The following is a 20,195-nucleotide window of genomic DNA, read 5'->3' as shown; positions in this document are numbered from 1 at the left end:
ATGCTTCTGGATCCATCTGATGAGTGTGGAGCTCCTGATGGAGTGGTGTACATACTGATTGGTCTGCATGAGCTTCCCTCACTTCTATGGCTGCCCTCAAGGTCTCTCACCCTGACACACACCTCATTATCTAGGGAGGGCACTCTGAGATGCAGTAATTAACATATTGTACCCACTAAACAACATAAAGTGACGGTTTAGATTCAAAACAACCAAGAGTTGATTCTGGTCAAAGCCCCTATGCCACTTCAATCACCTCAATGTGGGTGGTGGGTGTGTGTTCCTTTTTTTTGTGGTGTGGGGTAATAGGATCTTATATCCCACACACTGGCCTAACTCCCTACATGGAAGAGGGTTCTCTTAAACCTAGGCTCCTGCTTCCACCTCCTAGGTGCTGGGCTTTCAGGCATGTACTACCATGGATCAAAGCTGGAACCATCCCTGCCAGGCAAGCCCTCTATCAAGTAAATTACAGCCTCAGCCACCCTAACCCCCTATCCCCATAGCAAAAGGACTTGCTATCTAGCCTAGGCTGGCATCAAACTCATAATCTTCCTGCCTCAAGTGCTAGAATTTATTATGGTTTCTAAACTCACATTTTGCCTGATCTCAGCAGGTTAACACTAAACCCAAGAGAGATGTAGTCCTTTGAATCATTTTCCATGTTTCATCTATTTTCTCGTAAGGTACCTGCAACTGACCCTATCTGGTGTCACTTTTAAAAGTCATCTCTTTCCCAGAGTCTCTGGCCTGCTGTGAAGTTCCATATGCTACCAAAGCTTTGATCAACTAATAGATTTTAGACTATCAGAACAATGCTTCGGTTCATTATGTCTAAAAGAACTCAGATCACAGTTACAAAATGGTGCTCTCCCTCCTCTGCCCCTCAAACGTGCTAGTACTTTCTCCACCAGTAACTTCAAAAAGAGTCCTTTTGACCAACTTACAAAATTATCACAGTATGAAAAAACAGAAGATTCTCTGATGCTTGTATTTTCTTTCTTAAATCAACTCCTTTAATGCAATGCCTGCGAGGGCACCAAAATATTAAGTAGAACTGAGGGCCCCAAGACTGAACAGGTTCACCCCAGACTCTCTCCTCCAATGGGTAGAAGGAATCCTGGGAGGGCATATACTAGCTGCACCCTGAGCTGAGTCAGGAAGTGACCAACACAAAGAAGGAGCCCAGCTATAACAGAAGGAAGAGTGCACTACTTCACACTCTCCGAGTACTCAATGAAAGGTAAAGCTGACTGGACTCTAGTAGTGACTTGTTACCAAAAACACTTAAAGTGCATGCGTAAATTACCTACCTAAGAGATAACTTATGTGGACTGGTTCTCAAAAAGATCTAATGGGACGAAAGGACTGTGATTTCCTCTGTGAAATGATCTGCATACTCAGAAGATACAAGGATCAAAGCTGCTTTCAAAGCAGTTAACCTCAACTATATACATTTTCAGTGTGAGAAATCTAAACGGACACATGTTTTTCTAATTAGATTCTATATCTGTGTTCTTATCTATATTGTTGCCCTGTTCACTGAATGCTTTTCTACTTCAGGAGGAAAGTTACCATAACAACAGACTACTGAAAATATAAATACACGAGTTCCTTTTTAGAGAGTTCACTGAAGCTCAAATCAACCACAGATGCTGGTAATAAACTGCCTATTTGGTAAGAAAAAGCACACCAGACCTACAAAAACTTCACGTTTTCTTAGGGGCATAGAAATAGGCTAACAGACATATTTATAGGCAAGATTTCATCACTGAAACACTCTGAGTTTGTATCAGCTAGAGCTTCATTTATCCTTAGCAGACTGAAAATATATACGTTATCTACAAGTAAATTTAGAGAGGAGTAAATGGGAAGAAAGCATATCTGTGAGTCTGTCATCTTCATGAATTGAGATGAAGTTGAGGAGAAACTTAACAAAGAAAAGGCTACAACATAAGGAAAAAAATCATTCAGTATCAACACACACCCCTCTTCCAGAAGAAAAGCCAAAAACTGAAGGAGGAGATGGAGCAGGGAGAAATCTGAGAATGCTGGAAATGGGGCAAGGAAGTGGAGATGGAAAATGGATCCTGGACCATACTGGCTGACGGGAAAGAGAGATGGTGAACACTGCAATCATTCCAGAATCCCAGATTTTCACCCAATCCAACAACAAAGAAGTAAAAGCTGCTTGCATGATAATACTCTCCCGAGACCAGTGCAAGGAGGTTTTACTTTGCACTTACCCTGCAGTCATCTGTTTTATGTAGAATTCTTTCACTATACATAGGAATTTAGCTTATTATTTTCCATCCAGAAAGCCGGTCAGAAGACTGGCTCTGCCGCCCCCACACCCTCCCCCCTTCAGTTTAACCACCAAAGGACTCTTAAGAGGCTAGCTGCTTCCATGCGAAACCACCACTAACCATTTCTAAAATCTAACCTGAAACATGCTGGGATAGAAACATTAACACAAGTGGCTTATGTCTCTGACGGGTACAGGCTAAGCCGATGTGTAACTACTGTGAAAATGGCAGCCATCCTTGTCTTAAATTTAAAAACCAGGATCTGAAGCCTACCTTTGCCTTTTCTTAGGTAACTTTTCATTGAAGAAGGTGGCATTAGGCACAGCTAGTATTGTGTTTGTCTCAGTTAACTCTCTGGTCTTTTTGTTTTGTTTTTCGAGACAGGGTTTCTCTGTGGCTTTGGAGCCTGTCCTGGAACTAGCTCTTGTAGACCAGGCTGGCCTCGAACTCACAGAGATCCGCCTGCCTCTGCCTCCCGAGTGCTGGGATTAAAAGTGTGTGCCACCACTGCCCGGCTCTCTCTGGTCTTTTGGGGATCCCACCCCCTTCCAGTGCTGCGGAAACTCCAGGTCTTGGGCTCTAACACTTACCTAATCTAAGTCCCTATGCTCCTAATTAGCAATGTTTGAAACATTCTGAGGGGATGGTGACCCCTTTTAGGAATGAAATGTAACTCCCAAATAGCTGAGCTGTAAACTGTGGAAGGTGCATAGCCTTCTCCCTCCTTTATTCTCAGGTCTGAATACAGGTACAGCACTCTACCTTGGAAGTCCTAACATTTAACAAGAAAAAAAAAATTGGAGAAAGGCATTGGGGACACATGAAAATCAAGAAATCGAAACTGGAGATATTCTTTGTTGCAAAGAACTGGACAAAGGTCCCTCTGCTTCCAGCTCAAGTCTCTCCCATTTTTCTATACAGCTCACTGATGAAAAGTGTATCAGGAGGGGAGCCCACCAGGTCTTCCTGCAGAGATGAATGTCAAAAGACCGCCTCCCAATCTCAGTATTCATTCTACTTAGACTCTACTTAGTCCAGACAAGAGACTTAGAGCTGCTGAGAAGAAAGAAAAAGTGGCTGTTGTTCTCAAACATGTCCTTTCAGAGTCTAAAGTCATGCTATGCCTTTGAAGCTATACTCTCTCCAAGGGAGTACAAGATCTCACGTGGGTGTCCACTGACAGGTATGGTATGTTGTGGAGAGAGTACAACACACTGCAATCCTACTAATTAGCAATATGGATTCATCAACTTTGGGGGAGGATACTATACCATAAGTGCAGATAGTAGCCTGTACCACCATTGCCCCGGGAAATCAAGATGCTTGGGTGCATCTTCTGGTCAGTGACAGGCAAAGGGTAGTCATAGCAAGTTGACAAATCAATTTCTATTTGCTGATATAATATTACAGCCCACAGGGGTGAAAATGAGGGATTTTTTAGGAATCTCAAATACTAGTGATAAAAGCTTCTTTAAGTTCGCTGTTCTATTCACAGGGTTAGAAATGAAAATCTATAAGCAAATATACAAGACCTTCCCAAAGCTTTCCTAATTTTAAGCATATCCCACAATGTTAGACCTCTGGTCCTATGCTTTCTAATAATGGTCAAGGAGGTTCTACTCCCATCATACCTCCTGTAACTCAGGGCCAGCTGAGGGACATGCCCTGAAGTGAGGGCTAAGGAGTTGGCACTTAGTTCTCTTAAACCTAGAGAGAGTAAGCTACATCCTCCCTACCATTCTTGTCTACGGGACAAAAACAGAAAAGCCAGAAGAAAGCCTTGAAGACTTATCAAAGAGACCAACAAAAGGAACAAAGTCTGGCTTCTTCTAATGGCTTTCTGAACACAGTCTAGACTGTGCTGGGACAGTTACCTAGAGGGACTATGCCAGGTAATCATGTGACAACCAATTATATACCTTAAATCTGCCTGAAAGGACAGGTGGCCTGTGATCTTGGGGTGGCTTCTAGGCTTGACTTGGATTCTCCTCAAGCTCAATCTGCCTGATGATCTGTATTGAAGGAGGACAGAGCTGAACAAAGACATTCACCACATGGCCTGAAGGACAAGGCCTAGGGTTTGGAGAACACCTAAACAGGGAGAGAGCTAATTATATCTCTAGGTGGCTAATACAAAAACTGTGGGGAGCACAGATTAGTATGAAAGTTTTTTCTTTCTTTTTTGGTACTTAATCAAAGTCCTTATACTCCTCTTTCAGTACTTTGAAACTACCCAAGGAACCAACCCCAACTTTACTGTTTTGTTGGGATGCTCTTACCATCAGGAACCTCATCTGGCCTCTTCCTCTTCTCATACACAACAATGATCACCACAAGGATGATGATTTCAGCCAGAATTCCCAAGAAAGGCCAAAGTGGGGCAAGGTGGCTCCGTACCCTGAGGACGGTGAGAACTGAGGCAGAGCCAATGGAGTTGGTGGCATTACATTCATACTCGCCGGGATCTTCTGTGATCTGGAGATTCATAATATTCAATTCAGTGTAATTCTCCTTGTTGATGATGAAGAAGCGACCAGAGCTATTGGAAATGTCCTGGAGGGAAAAGCAGGTCAGAGTAGATGAGCTACTCATGTGAGGGTGACATTGTCCTCATTTTTATCAGGATAATGGCTGGAATAAGATATCACCTTTGTTCAAAAGATTTGAGCACTTAACTGAGTTCAGTACACTTCTGGTAGAAACAGGGTACACATTTCCATTATTGTTGATCCTTTGAACTTCTCCAACTTCGAAACTGAATGGAAGCCTGTTGCTTGTAGACCCCACAGACAGACAAATTAAAAAATGCTTCTGCAAACAGCAGGGGTAAAAACTGTAGCAGTAAGAAGCTGGGAAAGATACCCATTGTCTGGCATGTCTAAGAACCACAGGCCTGTCTGGCAACTTCAGAGCCAGCACATTTACTTCTTTATTTGATCAGTTCTGAGAAGCCTTTAAACTTCTCTCAGAAGCAATGCTAAAAATCTGCTCTCAGGAGGGAGCAGTCACAGAACCCTAACTTCTCTTCTAGGACTCTAGGATTAAAGAAAATCAGCAAGTATCTACTAATTAATATATACCTATGCATCCCATATCCTACTAAAGGGAAGATCCATATGAAAATCATGACACAAAATACACAAGAAATCTGGCTTCAAGAAGGAAGGAGAGAGTTCTATAGGCAAATGCATTCGTAATGCAAGTCTGTCAACCTGAGTTCCACCCTTGGAACCTAGGATGGCAAGAGAAAACAAAACCCCAGAAGTTGTCCTCTGACCTCAGTATGTGTGTAATGGTATGAGACGGTAGGAGAGACATCCAAAGGAATGACTGACTTCAAGAATATGGCTTAATACAAACAAACAAAATAAAACCAACAAAAACAAAACAAAAAAACCCAAAACCAGTGCAGGATCGAGAACTGGGAGGTACTGCGGAGCCATTACAAAAAAGCCAGGCAGGAAGAGCTTCAAAGAGCTGGCCTTGGTACAGAGGAAGGGAGCTGACAGGTACAGGGAACTCTAGTCATATTCACCGTGTACTCGCCACAACTAACAATATATAAATATATAGCACATAGAAGACAACCATCTCCCATATTATCCAATTATGTACAGCATGTTTGCATTTTGAGTGTGGGTACACAGCAAAATCGAGGAAGTCGCCCTTCACAGCAAAATTCCAACTTTCATCTTTCAAGAAGTGAAAATACAAAATAATTTCAACCAATTTTGACAAAAGCCAGCGATGTCCTTTCCAGTGACCACAAGAGAAATAGATAATCCTTTCCAGCATCTTAGAATACACAATGGCTTTCCCTGACAATACCCAGCTCAGCACCTTCATCTCCTAAGTTCCTCATCCTGATCCTATTTACTAGTGTAATTCCAAAATCAATGTGTGGGATTCCCCTCTGTATGCTGTGAATATGTTTTATTACCATTGGTTAATAAAGAAGCTGTTTTGGGCCTATGGCAAGGCAGAATAAAGCAAGGTGGGAAACCCACACAGAAATGTAAAGAGAGAGTAGGTGGAGTCAAAGAGACTCCATGTAGCTTCCAAAGGAGACAGACGGTGGCAGATCCTTTACCAGTAAGTCACAGCCTCATGCTAATACACACAAATTAATAGAAATGGGTTAGTTTAAGATGCCAGAGTTAGTTAATAAGAAGCCTAAGCTAATAGGCCAAGCAATGTTTTAATTAATATAGTTTCTGTGTGATTATTGGGGTCTGAGCGGCCTCTACCTACAAAAGTTGACACCAGGGTCACCAATACTTGACATTTCACTATTAAGAAGTCATAAAGTGGGAAATATATAGGACTTGAAATAAAACTACATATTATCCTTGTTTTGCCAATAATATATGTTGTTTAGTATGTTATTTTTCCAAAGAAGTTGGATTAGATGAGCTACAGGGGGTCCTTTCAGATTCTGAGGGATGGTAATAAAAAAAGATGCCTATAAAGTAGAATCTAAGCATAAAAGCTGAAGTAGATATATGAAAATCTCTCTAGTCAGGTAAGGAAATTGGTTAGAAATCACTGAATCAGAGAATAAAAGATCCCAAGACACTATTTAAACACTATCAAGAACAGCTCCATAGAAGCTAGAAGATGGTTTAACACTTCCAAGCACTTGCTGTGCAATCATGAGAACCAGAATTCTGATCCCAGTGCACATGTAATAAGCTAGGCATCCTGCGCATACCTGTAACTCCAGTTCTGAGAAGGTGTGGAGACAGGAGGATTGCTGACTTCCAGTCTAGCCATGAAAACATGAGCCCTAGGTTCAGGGAAAGGCACTGCCTCAACACGCAGGAACGGATAGAGGAAGATACCTAACACCCTCGTTGACCTCCACAAATATGCTTAGGTGGATGAACCCCACTCCAAACAAATAAAGCTTGAGAATTATTTGTGGCTGCAGAGATGGCTCAGCAGTTATGGGTGTTTGCTGCTCTTGCAAAGAACTGAAATTCAGTTCTCAGCACCCACAACAGGCAGTTCAGAACTATCTGTACTTCTGCTCCAGGAGATCTGACACCATCTTCTCGCCTTTGTAGACACACACACACATACACACTGAATAGATAAAATCATTCCACAGATGGGGGAGGGGAGTTCTTTGACTTTTTTAGTATCTTTTGGTCCGTTTTCTTCTGAAGAACAAACAAAAACACAGTAAAGCATTTAGATTACCTTTAGCTCTGCGTTCCACTGTGAAGATACGCAATCTAATCCCTTACCAGACAAACAGCTTTGGCAAATCATGTACACTGTCAATACTGGACACAGACTAATCTCCACATTCATAGTGTAAACTGTAATTCACTGCACAACAACCCAAGTTATCTTACATTCAAAGAAACAGTTGTTGCAGTAACTGGTTCAGATGTCTGGACCTCCTCAGGAAAAACTCCAGTAAGCATAGAGATTTAGGTATAGGACTACCTCCTACTCACCAGAAACACACCATTCTCCTTCTTGCGCCATATCCATTCTGGGTGGGGGTAGCCAACTGACTTGCAGTACATCATTGCATCCTGCCCTTCGTTTTTATTTTCACTCCGTTTATGGCCAGTGATATCAGGAGCAGCTGTAAAAAGGTGTTAAACTGTTACCACCTGAGTAAGATACCAAAGGCCTTACCTTCTAACTCAGAGCCCTGTTTCTAATGCTATTATTTTTTATAAATAAAAATTCACGAGTCAAATAGTAGGGTAAGAACCTGACTGATCAGCCGGGCAGTGGTGGCGCACGCCTTTAATCCCAGCACCTGGGAGGCAGAGGCAGGCGCATCTTTGTAAGTTCAAGGCCAACCTGGTCTACAAGAGCTAGATCCAGAACAGGTACCAAAGCTGCAGAGAAACCCTGTCGAGAGAGAGAGAGAGAGAGAGAGAGAGAGAGAGAGAGAGAGAGAGAGAGAGAGAGAGAACACCTGACTGATCAGAGAGGCAGAAGAGAAGTGACCACATCTCTCTCTCCCTCAAGCCAAAAGACCAAGATCTTTCTGAGCCCCTCCCTACTACTTCCCATGTCTCTCTAAATGTTCTAGGTCCTCCAAAACCTCTACGGCTAATTTTGATCAGCTAATAGCTAGCTCTGCCCTCTGATTCAAAGTAAACTTTATTAGCAGTCTCAGAAGTGTCAGAGTGTGATCAAAATATCCCATAACAATCATCAGTCTTTATCAAAGCTGAACACGAAGGTGCATCTAAAGAGTCTTTCAGGCCAGAATATGGTAAGGGGACCAATCCCATTCCCTACCCCCTTACTTAGTAAAACAGCAAGAAAATATCAGTTACTAGTATAAGAATTTCTACCAGTGTAGAACCTACTAGTAAAATGCTCAGTCATCCTAGATGCACAAAACTTTCCTCAGTAAACATGCAAAGAGAAGCCACTGTCACTTATATCAGTCCAAGTTTTCTTCTTCAAACACCTGGAATACAGCATGTCAAATGTCATGTATTTTCTTAAGGAAATGAAAGATTGAACTACATAAAATAAAGCCTACTACAGGATATGTGAAAATGGATGCATGCTTGAAGATCTTAATCACTGAAAACCAAGGACCAGAGTTCTTCCAAGAAAGCCAACATCGAGCCCACTAGGCATAATTAGGAGGAAAACAATAATCAGAGGCCTCAAACCAAGATCCCCAAGGGTCTTGTTAGCAGAATAAAAACGTGACTTGAGGCAAGTCTACTGGAAAGTGGAGGCAGGTATATAGAGTTCAAGGGCAGTCTAGGACTACTGGCAAGGCATTCTCTCCAAAAAGGAAACAAACAAGGCTGCCAAGCCAAACAGGCTGACTTAGATTTCCTGCAGCACACACAGTAGAAGGAAAGAACCACACATATATAGTCTCCCCACAACACAGTCACAAATATACACACACATACACGCATGTTCACATTTAAACAAAACTAAACAAGCAAATAAAAACTGTCTTATCATTCACACAGAACCAGAAGACCCTGGATGACCAAAATAATCCTAAACAAACAATACTGGAGGGATTGCCATTCCAGATGTTAAGATGTATTACAGAGCACAGTAATAAAAACAATATGGTACTGGCACAAAAATAGTTATGAAGATAAATGTAACAAAACTGGAGAGGCAAGTATAAGCACGCATAACTTCAGTCATTTTATAACTGATAAAGATGCCACAAACAAGCTGAGTAAAAGAAAACATCTTCAACAAATGGAGCTGTAAAAAGTAGATGTAGAAGAATGAAATTAGAGTTGTACCTATCTCCTTGAACAAAACCTAACTCTAAATGACTAAAGACCTAAACTTGAAACCTGAAACCCGAAACTGCTACGAGAAAATATAAGCATACAGGAAAGGAAAGGGACTTTGTGAACAGGACCCCATTTGCCTACCAACTAAAGGCAACAACTGACAAGTGGGACATTCCTAAAACTAAAAAGCTCCTGAAAGCTAAAGAAACAACCAACTAGTGAAAAGGAAGCTCACAAAATGGGAAAGGATCTTTACCAGCTATTTATCTGACAGGATTAACACCCAGAATATATAAAGAACTCAAAACAACAACAAAAGACTCATTCAAAAAATGGCTCTGGGTCTAACTAGAAGTTTTCAAAACAACAGCAACAACAAACCAGCTAAGAAATAGCTTTAAAAAATTATTCATCATATCTAGCAATTGGGGAAATCACAACAACTTTGAGATTTCATCTTACCCCAGTCTGAATAGCAAAGATCAACAAAACAAACCTATACCAAAGTCTGAAGGGAAAATAAGAAAAAAGGGAAACCCTCATTCACTGTTGGGACTGAAAACTAGTACAGCCACTATGGAAATCAATGTGGATAAATCAAAAAAAACTAACAATAATGACCCAGCTATACAACTCCTTGGCGCATATGCCCAGAGGACGTGACATCCTACTCCACAGACACTTGTTCAGCCATATTCATTGTTGCTCTATCTGCTATGGCTAGGAAATGAAAACAACCCAAATGTCCTTCCACTGCAACGCATAATGAAATGTGGTACATATATATTACGGAATATTATCCAGCTGCAAATAAAAATGAAATCATGAACTTTGCAGGTAAATGGAAAAAACTAGAAAAATTCACATTGAGTGAGGTCACCCAGATCCAGAAATACAATCATCACAAGAGCTCTTTCACTGGAAGCTCCAAGTTCAAAGTCTATAGATGTGAGGACTTATCCTGCAGTAACTATAGAAACCAGGAAAGTAAAAAGGGACTGCTGTGGGGAAGGAGGTAAGGAACAGTAGAGAAATAGCAAGGTACAAGTGATCTGATCAGGGAAATCAGAAAGAAGAGGGGCTCTAATTAGAGAGGAAAGAGGATGAAATAGCAGTAAAGAACTCTAAAAAGTTATAAGAAATCATACTATTAACTACCTTAAAAAATATTAATACATGTAAGTCTGTATAAATATACATAAATAATTTAAATGAAATTTTCTTATCTGGGCTGACAATTCTCCCTCCAAAAGGGAAAGATCAGTTAACACAAACTCCAATACCAGGCATGACATTAGTCAGGGTTGTCCATGTGACTCCCAAAACATACAGGCTACTGCCCTTCATTACCCCACAAAAGTGGAAGTTATGTGACTGTCACTGAAGATATACTTCACACACAAGGCCAAGAGGCCCCTGAGCTAGAACTGAACTGATTATTTCTCCCCAGAGGACTAGCCTTCACGGTATCAGAAGGTGCCATGCAAACTTCCAAACAAGGAAAACAATCAACAATCCTACCCAGCTATCATATCTATGAAACACGCAACCAGCATGGCAGGCTAACCGTAACAGTACAGTAGTGGCTTAGCAGTAACCAACGACTAACTCTCTAATAAGGCTTAAGAACCAACCGTTCAACAGGAGACACCGAGCTTGGTACTAGAAACCTAGCAAACTACCCACGGAGCTAGTGAAGTTCTGGGTCTTGGAGGAGAACCTTCAACCACCATTTTACTAAACCAGCATAAGCTCTAGCTGCACTGTAAATACTTGTCCTTATACCAACAGATAAATTAGTCCTCACCCCTTATCAAGAAAATTTCTCTTTGCAACAGATAGACCGTTACAGAAAACCACAACTGATGAAAATGCAGAGCTGTGGAGCCAAGTACCAATGAATACATCTACAAAACACCCATGCACTTAAGGCTTAGGGATCATTATAGAAGAGGAAGCAGAAAGATGCTAAGAGCCAAAGGATCTTTGCTGACACTGCGTTGCATAGTAATGCCAGAAGCTACACCCATAAAGTCTCACCAACATGACTGCCTAAACATGAGCTGAACAAGGACAACAGATATGCCAGAGTAGATGGGAAAATACTACAAATTCTCACCCTACTCAAAGAACTAAAGCCAACTAAGGAATGCTGATAGTGGGAGAAATAGCTTTCCCCAGGAAAGGGCACACCAATTGGTCATACCAAATGGTCAGGCCTCGAAAATATGCATGCAAGTAACATTATACAGACTGAACAGGTTTTATTTATTATGCAAGTGTGTGTGAATATACATATACAAATATACATACATGTATATAACAACTATTTATGAAAATGGGTCATAAATCCGAAAGAAAGCAAGAAAGAGTGTTTGGAGAAAGGAAAGAGCGAAATAATTATAATCTCAAAAGAAATTTTTAAAAAAGAAACTAACAGTAACAACAAAAATAATAATACTGAGTACTGTGGTTCATGCCTGTGCTCTCAGCACTTAGGAGGTAGGCGGGGGGGAAAAGAGACTTGAAGCCAGCCTCAAATACATGAGACCATGTTGGGGAAGAGGAACAAAAACAATGACTCCACATCTAGTCACTTTATAACAATCTTAAGCGCAATATCTGGAGAATTTCAAGATCTAGGTATGCTAGAGACTATGCTAGTTCACTTTTAGGACTCACTTAAGAAGTACACAGCACCTGTTTCAGATAAGCTTTAAGAATCCAAGAAGCCTAATGTGGAGCTAATCCTCTGAATTTAAATTTCTTTATCCTAATTATATTTTCCACTAGGACCTGACAAGACATCTGAAAGCAATGCAACTCAAAGTAGGCCAGCTACCTCTTTGTTGGCCAGGTTTGGAAAGAGAATCAAAAGGCTCTGATCCAAATTCCAGTTGAGCTGGAGTTTTGTTTTTTTCTTTCTGTGCTTTGATCTATGCTTATCAAATGGAGAGAATTCTGCCTAGTTCCAGTAGTCTTAAACAAGTAGGTAAGATGTCCAATATCCACTAAAACTGTAGAATCCTGGAGAACTGTATTATCTCATGGTCTGATACCACACACCACCTTAACTACTTCATTTTTCTGGTTTAAAAACAATCCAAAGTTCCACAGTACACAGACTGCTTCCCAGGCAGACTGGTGCTTACAATTTTCAGAGGCACCTAGAATGTGAATGGAATAGGTAAGATCCCAAACTGTATTGGGTTCCTGCCAAACCCAAGTCTGCTTTGGTACCATTCTGTGAAATGCTTTCTAGGTTGGGTATTATCAAAGAAAATTTTTTTTTAACTTTTCCATGAAAAATTCACTACCCAAGGAGTATCAGGCTGCCTCTACCGCTCCGCTTCTCCACAGCTACTCTGCCATTTCTTTAGTCTACTGATAACTTTTTCTCATAAATTTTTTTTAGTCAAAAAATATTAAGGATTCACACCCACCCTCAGGACTCACTGTGCCACCTCCACCACCCAACTCCATACCCAGACTTCCCGCATCCTACTTCCACGGTCTAACCTGGTAAGTGTAGTCTTCACCCCTCATCAAGAAAACCTCTCTTTACAACAGAGACTACTACAGAAAAACCACAACCAATCATAATGGAGAGTTGTGGAACCTAGTCCCAACAGATACATCTACAAAACACACCTAAGGCTCAGGGAACACAGTAGAAGAAGGAGCAGAAAGATTCTATGAGCCAGAGAATCAGAGCATTTGTTATGAAATTATGTCTCCTAGCAGCATCAGAAGCTGTAACTGTTAAGTCTCACCAACACAAACACCCAAACTTAAGCTGAACAAGGACAACACCAACGAACATGCCAAACCATATCGGGAAAAGCCCACAAGGCCTCAACCCTACACAAAGAACCACAGGCAACTAAGTAAAATTGGGTGCTGGAAAGGTGGTCCTCCCTGGAGAAAAGCACACTAATTGGTTGTCCAGTGCTAAACACTCAGCCCAATATAGGAATATATATGTATATACAAATACATATATTCATGCGATAACAATTAATGAAAAAAGAGACTATGAATTTGAAAGAGAGTGGGGAGGGCTATATGGAAGAGCCTAAGGGAAGAGAAAAGGAAAAAGTGTTGTAATTAAATTACAAACCAAAAAAAAAAAAAAAAATAAGCATTCCAAGGTAAGGAAGGTTCTATAGCTATGACAACCAAGACACTACCTGAGAAACCAAGATATACAAGGAGCAGAAGAGCTAGCATCTTCTCCAGCTGTGTTTTACTGACTTGACACATTTATTTAGTACCTCCTACAAACCTAAGACATGCCTTACAGAAGTAAGGCCGTTCTGCTTAGGTGTTATTTTAGCACCGTTCTGAAAATTAGGGAATAGGTCATAAGTATCTTGAGGGAAAAACACTATAGGAGAAGAAACACAGACAACTTGAGGCAGGTATGTACTTGTTTCACTACAAGTTTACACGTTACAGTAAATAAGAACATGTATGACCAATCAGAAGAGTACCTGGCATTCAGACAAGAGTGAGATTCACATGATGGTAGTATAGATGCCAATTACTATGGTAAGAAGACCACAGGAGGAAACTTGGTTTTTGTTTGTTTGCTGTTACATTGAGAAAGAAAATAGCAACTGTGATAATGAAACCAGGAGCTCAAGACTAAACTCTGTTACAGATCTATGTGTCCATCCAAGCTGAGTTATCAGGTAGGTGCTTATGGGAATGGTCTAAGACAGACAAATATCAGAAAACAGGCTAATTTTTTTTCTCTCATTTTATTCTTCTTTGACTTGGTCTCTACTCTGGACCATTACTGCCTAATGCCCTTAGATATGTGAATTTAGTGATTTTGCTGTGGTTTGAATCTGAAATGTTTCCCATGTTTTTTCATGTTTTGTATGCTCGATTCCCAGCTTGTGAGAATGTTTTTAAGGCTACAGCGCCTTTAGGACAGTCTGCTGGAGGAAACAGGTCACTAGGGGTGGGGCTTACCCACCCCTGGTTCTGGCCTAAATACTGTTTCCTGTTTGCCAATGTGAACAAGTCAACGCTCAAGCTTGCAAAACCACAAATGGGACTATCCCACCCTGACTTCCCTGCTGTAACAAACTGAAATTCCTCTGAAAATATGAGCAAAATAAACCTTTCCTCCCTTACATTGTTTCTGACTGGTATTTTGATTACAACCACCAAAAATAACTAATACAGGAACTCATTTCTAAAGTACATATCAAAACCACCTAGAACAGTGGTTTTCAACCTACCTAATGCTGTGACCCTTTAGTACAATTCCTCATATTATGGTGACCCAAACAACAAAATTATTTTCATTACTACTTGATAACTGTAGTTATACTGTTATTATGAATCATAATGTAAATATCTGATATTTGACCCTTGTGAAAGGACTGTTTGACCCCCAAAGGGATCATGACCCACAGGTTAAGAACTACTGACATAGAAGACTAAAAGTTGATTTGGTATATAGCTCCATAGCCTCTTATCAAATCTCAATTCTGAAAGGCCTCAAACTTAAATGGTCCCAACAGATAGGATAAAAATGGTCATCACTACTGCACTGATGTTAAAAAAAAGGACAGTACCACTTTCTGTTTCATTCACCTAGTAAGGGCATTCTACAGAAGTTTCTATTTACATATGGAAACATGACCTTAAAGGCTACTGCTGGTTTAGATAACCCCAACTGTGCTTTACTAGTCATGTTCATAGATGTAAGACTATTAAAAAAGACTGCTCAATGGTTAGATCAAGTGCTGCTTTCTCCTCATCTTATCTAAGACTAGTGCATAAAAATGTATTCCAAGGTAGCACACACCTTTAATCCCAGCACTTGGGAGGCAGAGACAGGTGGCTCTCTTTGAGTTAGAACCCAGCCTGGTCTACAAGAGGTAGTTCCAGGACTACTTTTTTTTAAAAAAAAAAAAAAAAGGAGGAGGAAGAAAAAGGAGGAAGGAGGAGGAGAAAAAGCGAAAAAGAAAAGGGAAAAAAGGGAAGAAGAGTAAGACCCTGGTTATTCACCCTTTAGATGGTAGAAGCATCACTACTACACTAGGAAGAGAGAAAGTCAATCCAAGCTAAACCATTCCATCCCTGAAAGCAATGACTCTAATAACAATGACTTTAACCTTGGATCAATACAAAGACTTTATCTTTTATAGTAGCAGCTCAATCAGCAAGTCTGCTTCAGCTTCACCTACTGGGTAGGACAGTACATCCACAGCAAAACAACCAGGTACTCTATCTATATGAGTTTCAATGAGAGCCTATTCAGCCCAATCAAATTCTCAGATGTTGCCATTTAAAAAATAAAACTTCTTTTCCTGGGCTGAAGAGATGGCTCAGTGGTTAAGAACACTGATTGCTCTTCCAAAGGTCCTGAGTTCAATTCCCAGCAACCACATGGTGGTTCACAGCCATCTGTAGTGAGATCTGGTGCTCTCTCCTGGCCTGCAGGCACACATGCGGACAGAATACTGAGAATACCGTATACATAATAAATTAATTAATTAAAAAAAACTTCTTTTCCTTCTGCTGAATTGGGACTGGATTTAATGACTCCCTTCTAACAAAATAAAAGGGTAAGTAAAGGTAGATAGTTCTAAAAACTACTTAGAAAAGGCACTCTGTTTCCCCTAGATTGCACTCTGAGGGTGGGGCATTTGTGCCATGATGGGGAACAGTCATTTTTGGAGGCCCTCAGAAGGAGGGCCTGTGAAAACAAATATGAGTGAGCCATTCTGAGAATATATCCTTAAGCCTCATTTAGTCAAGCCTTCAGGTAACACCAGAACAAGTAACACATAACTATTCCAAATAATAAAGCAGACATTACCCCATACAATACCTACATAAATTGGAAAAATCAAGTTTGAAAGTCATTTGATGTCTCCAATTAGGCTACTAGTAAAAGGCAAAGCTAGAATCTAATGCATAATTGACTCCAGAGATCATGCATGCATTTTGCACTGTACTGAGAGAAAAATCAGAACAGATTATGCAAAAATACAATAAATTATATGAATAAGTAAAAACTGCAAAACCAATTTCTCATATTATTCTTATTTGTATATATGCTGGAAGATATTGAATATAAAGTGAGACTGATTAACCTCCCAGAGTCTAACTATGCCATATAATATAAAAGGCAAAGTTTTGAATTTGGAAATCAAAGATTAGTAGATGCTACCAAGCCTCTACTAGTTTACTGAGCAACCTAACACCGGCCATTTAAAATCTTTCAAGTTTCAGTGTTTCCTCCTGAAAAATGGGACCAATACCTACACTATTTCATAGAGGCCTTGAAAAGATTAAATCACATCTCTACACTAAACAGAAGGTGAGAACTCAGTCAGAAGTAAATACTAAGGATAGGCATAATGGTGCATGCCTATAATCCAGAATTTGAGAAGAATAAGAACTGTACCTGAACTGCCCATTAGCTCAGGCTTCATATTAGCTCTTATAACTTATATTAACCCATTATCCTTATCCACAAGGCTCAGTACCTTTTTCAGCGGGGCAGGTCACATCCTGCTTCTTCCATGGTCACAGGACTGCAGGAAAGACCTTCCTCCTTCCCAGAATACTCCTGTTCTCTTTGCCCCACCTCTACTTCCTATCTGATTTTCCCACCTATACTTCCTGCCTGGCTATCAGCCAATCAGCTTTTATTTAAAATATAATTGACAGAATATAGAATTGTCCCGCACCAACATACACTTGTGAAGACTAAAGGAGAGGAGAAAAACAACCATTACTATATGTCTGGCATACAGTAAGTATACAATGTGAGCTGTTCTTATCATGAAAGGTCAGCAGCACCCTGAGAGTAGAGCAGGAACAGATATCTGAGCTGAAGATGATGCTCATTAATGCCCCAGTGATACTATGATTAACCTTTCAAAGACTTCTCATGTGGACACAACATGGGAGTCAAAACCAACTTTTATTTTTTACATCAGTTGCAGCCTAAAGGATGCCTCTGGGCAGCCTCCAGAATGAAAGATCATGAAAATGCTGCTTTTGTTCAAGATGCTATTCAGATCTGAGATATTCTTATTCCTTTCAATAATGACACTAATCATCACCACACAGTATCTTGTCCAACTGGCAGCAGGACATGTTCTTCCAGAAATCCTGGGAATTCATCCTCAAAAAAATACTGACGTGTAAAGAAAGCTAAGAAGGGAGGGCAGAAGACACTGGTTTAGAAAAGAAAGGTAGATCAAAAAGAGAAAGGGGCAAAGGATTGAGGAACTGTACGAAAAAAAAAAATAGAACATCTATTCTTCAATGAATCCTTTATACATGCAGTTCCTGGAAGCCACAGTTTCTACAGTCAAGAAGCAGGAGAAATGTGCTCTCCTCTGAACGAGCTTGGCAGATCCCACGAAAGACAGACCCAGGAAATATCACAACTCTTTCCCCTTTCCTGGCCAGTCTTGTTCCTTCACAGCACCCACAGTTGTTCAAGTTGCTTTTCAAATACCTAAGCTATGCTGGGATTCTGAGGTAGGAGGATCACAAAAGTCAGTTTGGGCTATAGATACAAGGAGAATGGGGAAATAAATATTACTTTTGGGAATTCACTCATGTGTATCTGAGTATTTGTGTGTGGGTGATCTATGCATGAGTGTATGTCCACATGAGCATGTATGGAGATCAGAGGTCAACACTGGATACTGTATTTTATAACTTCATCTATTTTTTGAGGCAGGGTTTGTCTCACTAAACCTAGAGCTCACTAACTTGCTAAAACTGCTGGTTGCAAGCCACTGGGGATCTTTCTGTCTCCATCTCCCAGTGCTGGGGTTATACAGGTCCACACTACCATACCCAGCTTTTTATAAGTACTGGGTATCCCAATTTGTGTCCTCATGTTTATATAGCAAGCACTTTACCCACTGAGTCCATCTTTCAATCCCAAATTACTTAAAAGCAATCTATAGACTAGAGTGAAAAACATTTCCTTCCTTTATTATGACGAAAAATGACTGTCATTCAGAGAACAAATATTTATGTATGGTCTGAATTTCATTGTTCCGAAGTGCTGGTTCAGTTAATTCCAAACATAAGGAAGAACCTAAGAGATTCTGTCAGCAAAGAGATGACTTATGCTCCCCCAAATCTTGAGTTTTTCCAGTATAATAACCTCTTTCTGCTCTGCAGATGTTCCCATCTCTACAGTATAAAATGGCACCTGCGTCCAGCCCTATCCCAGGGGCACTAATAAAATACAGTATGTATGACAGTGGTTAGGAATTGAAGCACACTCCCCTCTAAATTTAAGTCAGTTTTCACACCCAAACACAACTGGAAGCTAGGTTAGAATATGATCCTGGGTTTATTCAAAGCTTTTTAAACTTTTAATTAAAAAAACTCAACATTCCTAATCTTTATCAGACTAAATCATCAACAACCTTAAAGACTCAACATATTACACACACTGTTTTCTATCTATATGTTAAGGAAGAGAATACAGAAACCTTTAAAGCTCCTTAAGAATTCTAACAGACTGTTGATGAATTGTGTATTTAATCAATGTAGCCACAGACAACACCTTAGGATTTCATATAACAGAAATGTCTCAGTCTTTTAAACCAGGATACCATCACCTGTCTTCCTCAGTAAAAAACTAACAGTGAAGTCAACAACTTGAACATGATAGCATATGAAATAACATGCAGATACATGCCCAATGGTGTGCATGCAAGTGGAGATTGGAAGTCAATGCTGGTTTATTTATTTATTTATTTATTTATTAAGGATTTCTGCCTCCTCCCCGCCACTGCCTCCCATTTCCCTCCCCCTCCCCTGATCAAGTCCCTCTCCCTCATCAGCTTGAAGAGCAATCAGGGTTCCCTGACCTGTGGGAAGTCCAAGGACCGCCCACCTCCATCCAGGTTTAGTAAGTTGAGTATCCGAACTGCCTAGGCTCCCCCAAAGCCAGTACGTGCAGTAGGATCAAAAGCCCATTGCCATTGTTCTTGAGTTCTCAGTAGTCCTCATTGTCCACTATGTAAGTCCGGTTTTATCCCATGCTTTTTCAGACCCAGGCTAGCTGGTCTTGGTGAATTCCTGAAAGATCATCCCCATTGTCTCAGTGTGTGGGTGTACCCCTCGCGGTCCTGAGTTCCTTGCTCGTGCTCCCCCTCCTTCTGCTCCTGATTTGGACCTTGAGATTTCTGTCCGGTGCTCCAATGTGGGTCTCTGTCTCCTTTCATCGCCTGATGAAGGTTAATATTCAGGAGGATGCCTATATGTTTGTCTTTGGATTCACCTTCTAATTTAGCTTCCCCCCCCATCATACAACAAAAGTATATGCTCAACTATGTTCATAGCAGCATTGTTTGTAATAGCCAGAACCTGGAAACAACCTAGATGCCCTTCAATGGAAGAATGGATGAAGAAAGTATGGAATATATACATATTAGAGTATTACTCAGCAGTAAAAAACAAGGACTTCTTGAATTTTGCGTGCAAATGGATGGAAATAGAAAACACTATCCTGAGTGAGGTAAGCCAGACCCAAAAAGAGGAACATGGGATGTACTCACTCATATTTGGTTTCTAGCCATAAATAAAGGAGTGAGCTTATAATTCTCAATGTTGGTATCTTTCTCAA

The 20,195-nt window shown here is 40.5% G+C and overlaps 1 protein-coding gene across 2 annotated transcripts in view; it reads right to left on the bottom strand.

The window, feature by feature from the left end:
• Nptn (neuroplastin) overlaps positions 1–20,195 on the bottom strand; it is an 80,537-nt gene that overhangs the window by 4,617 nt on the left and 55,725 nt on the right. For both annotated transcript variants that reach the window (XM_005369484.2, XM_005369485.2), the window contains exons 5-6: positions 7,772–7,905; positions 4,586–4,859 (exon numbers count right to left, since the gene is read on the bottom strand). In XM_005369484.2, coding sequence (XP_005369541.1) covers positions 4,586–4,859; positions 7,772–7,905 — 408 coding nt within the window. The remainder of the gene's footprint in view (positions 1–4,585; positions 4,860–7,771; positions 7,906–20,195) is intronic.

Source organism: Microtus ochrogaster, unplaced genomic scaffold, assembly GCF_000317375.1.
Source record: "Microtus ochrogaster isolate Prairie Vole_2 unplaced genomic scaffold, MicOch1.0 UNK49, whole genome shotgun sequence".
NCBI lineage: Eukaryota > Metazoa > Chordata > Mammalia > Rodentia > Cricetidae > Microtus > Microtus ochrogaster.
Note: the sequence above shows the minus strand (reverse complement) of the source record. Positions and strands in the feature narration are given on the sequence as shown.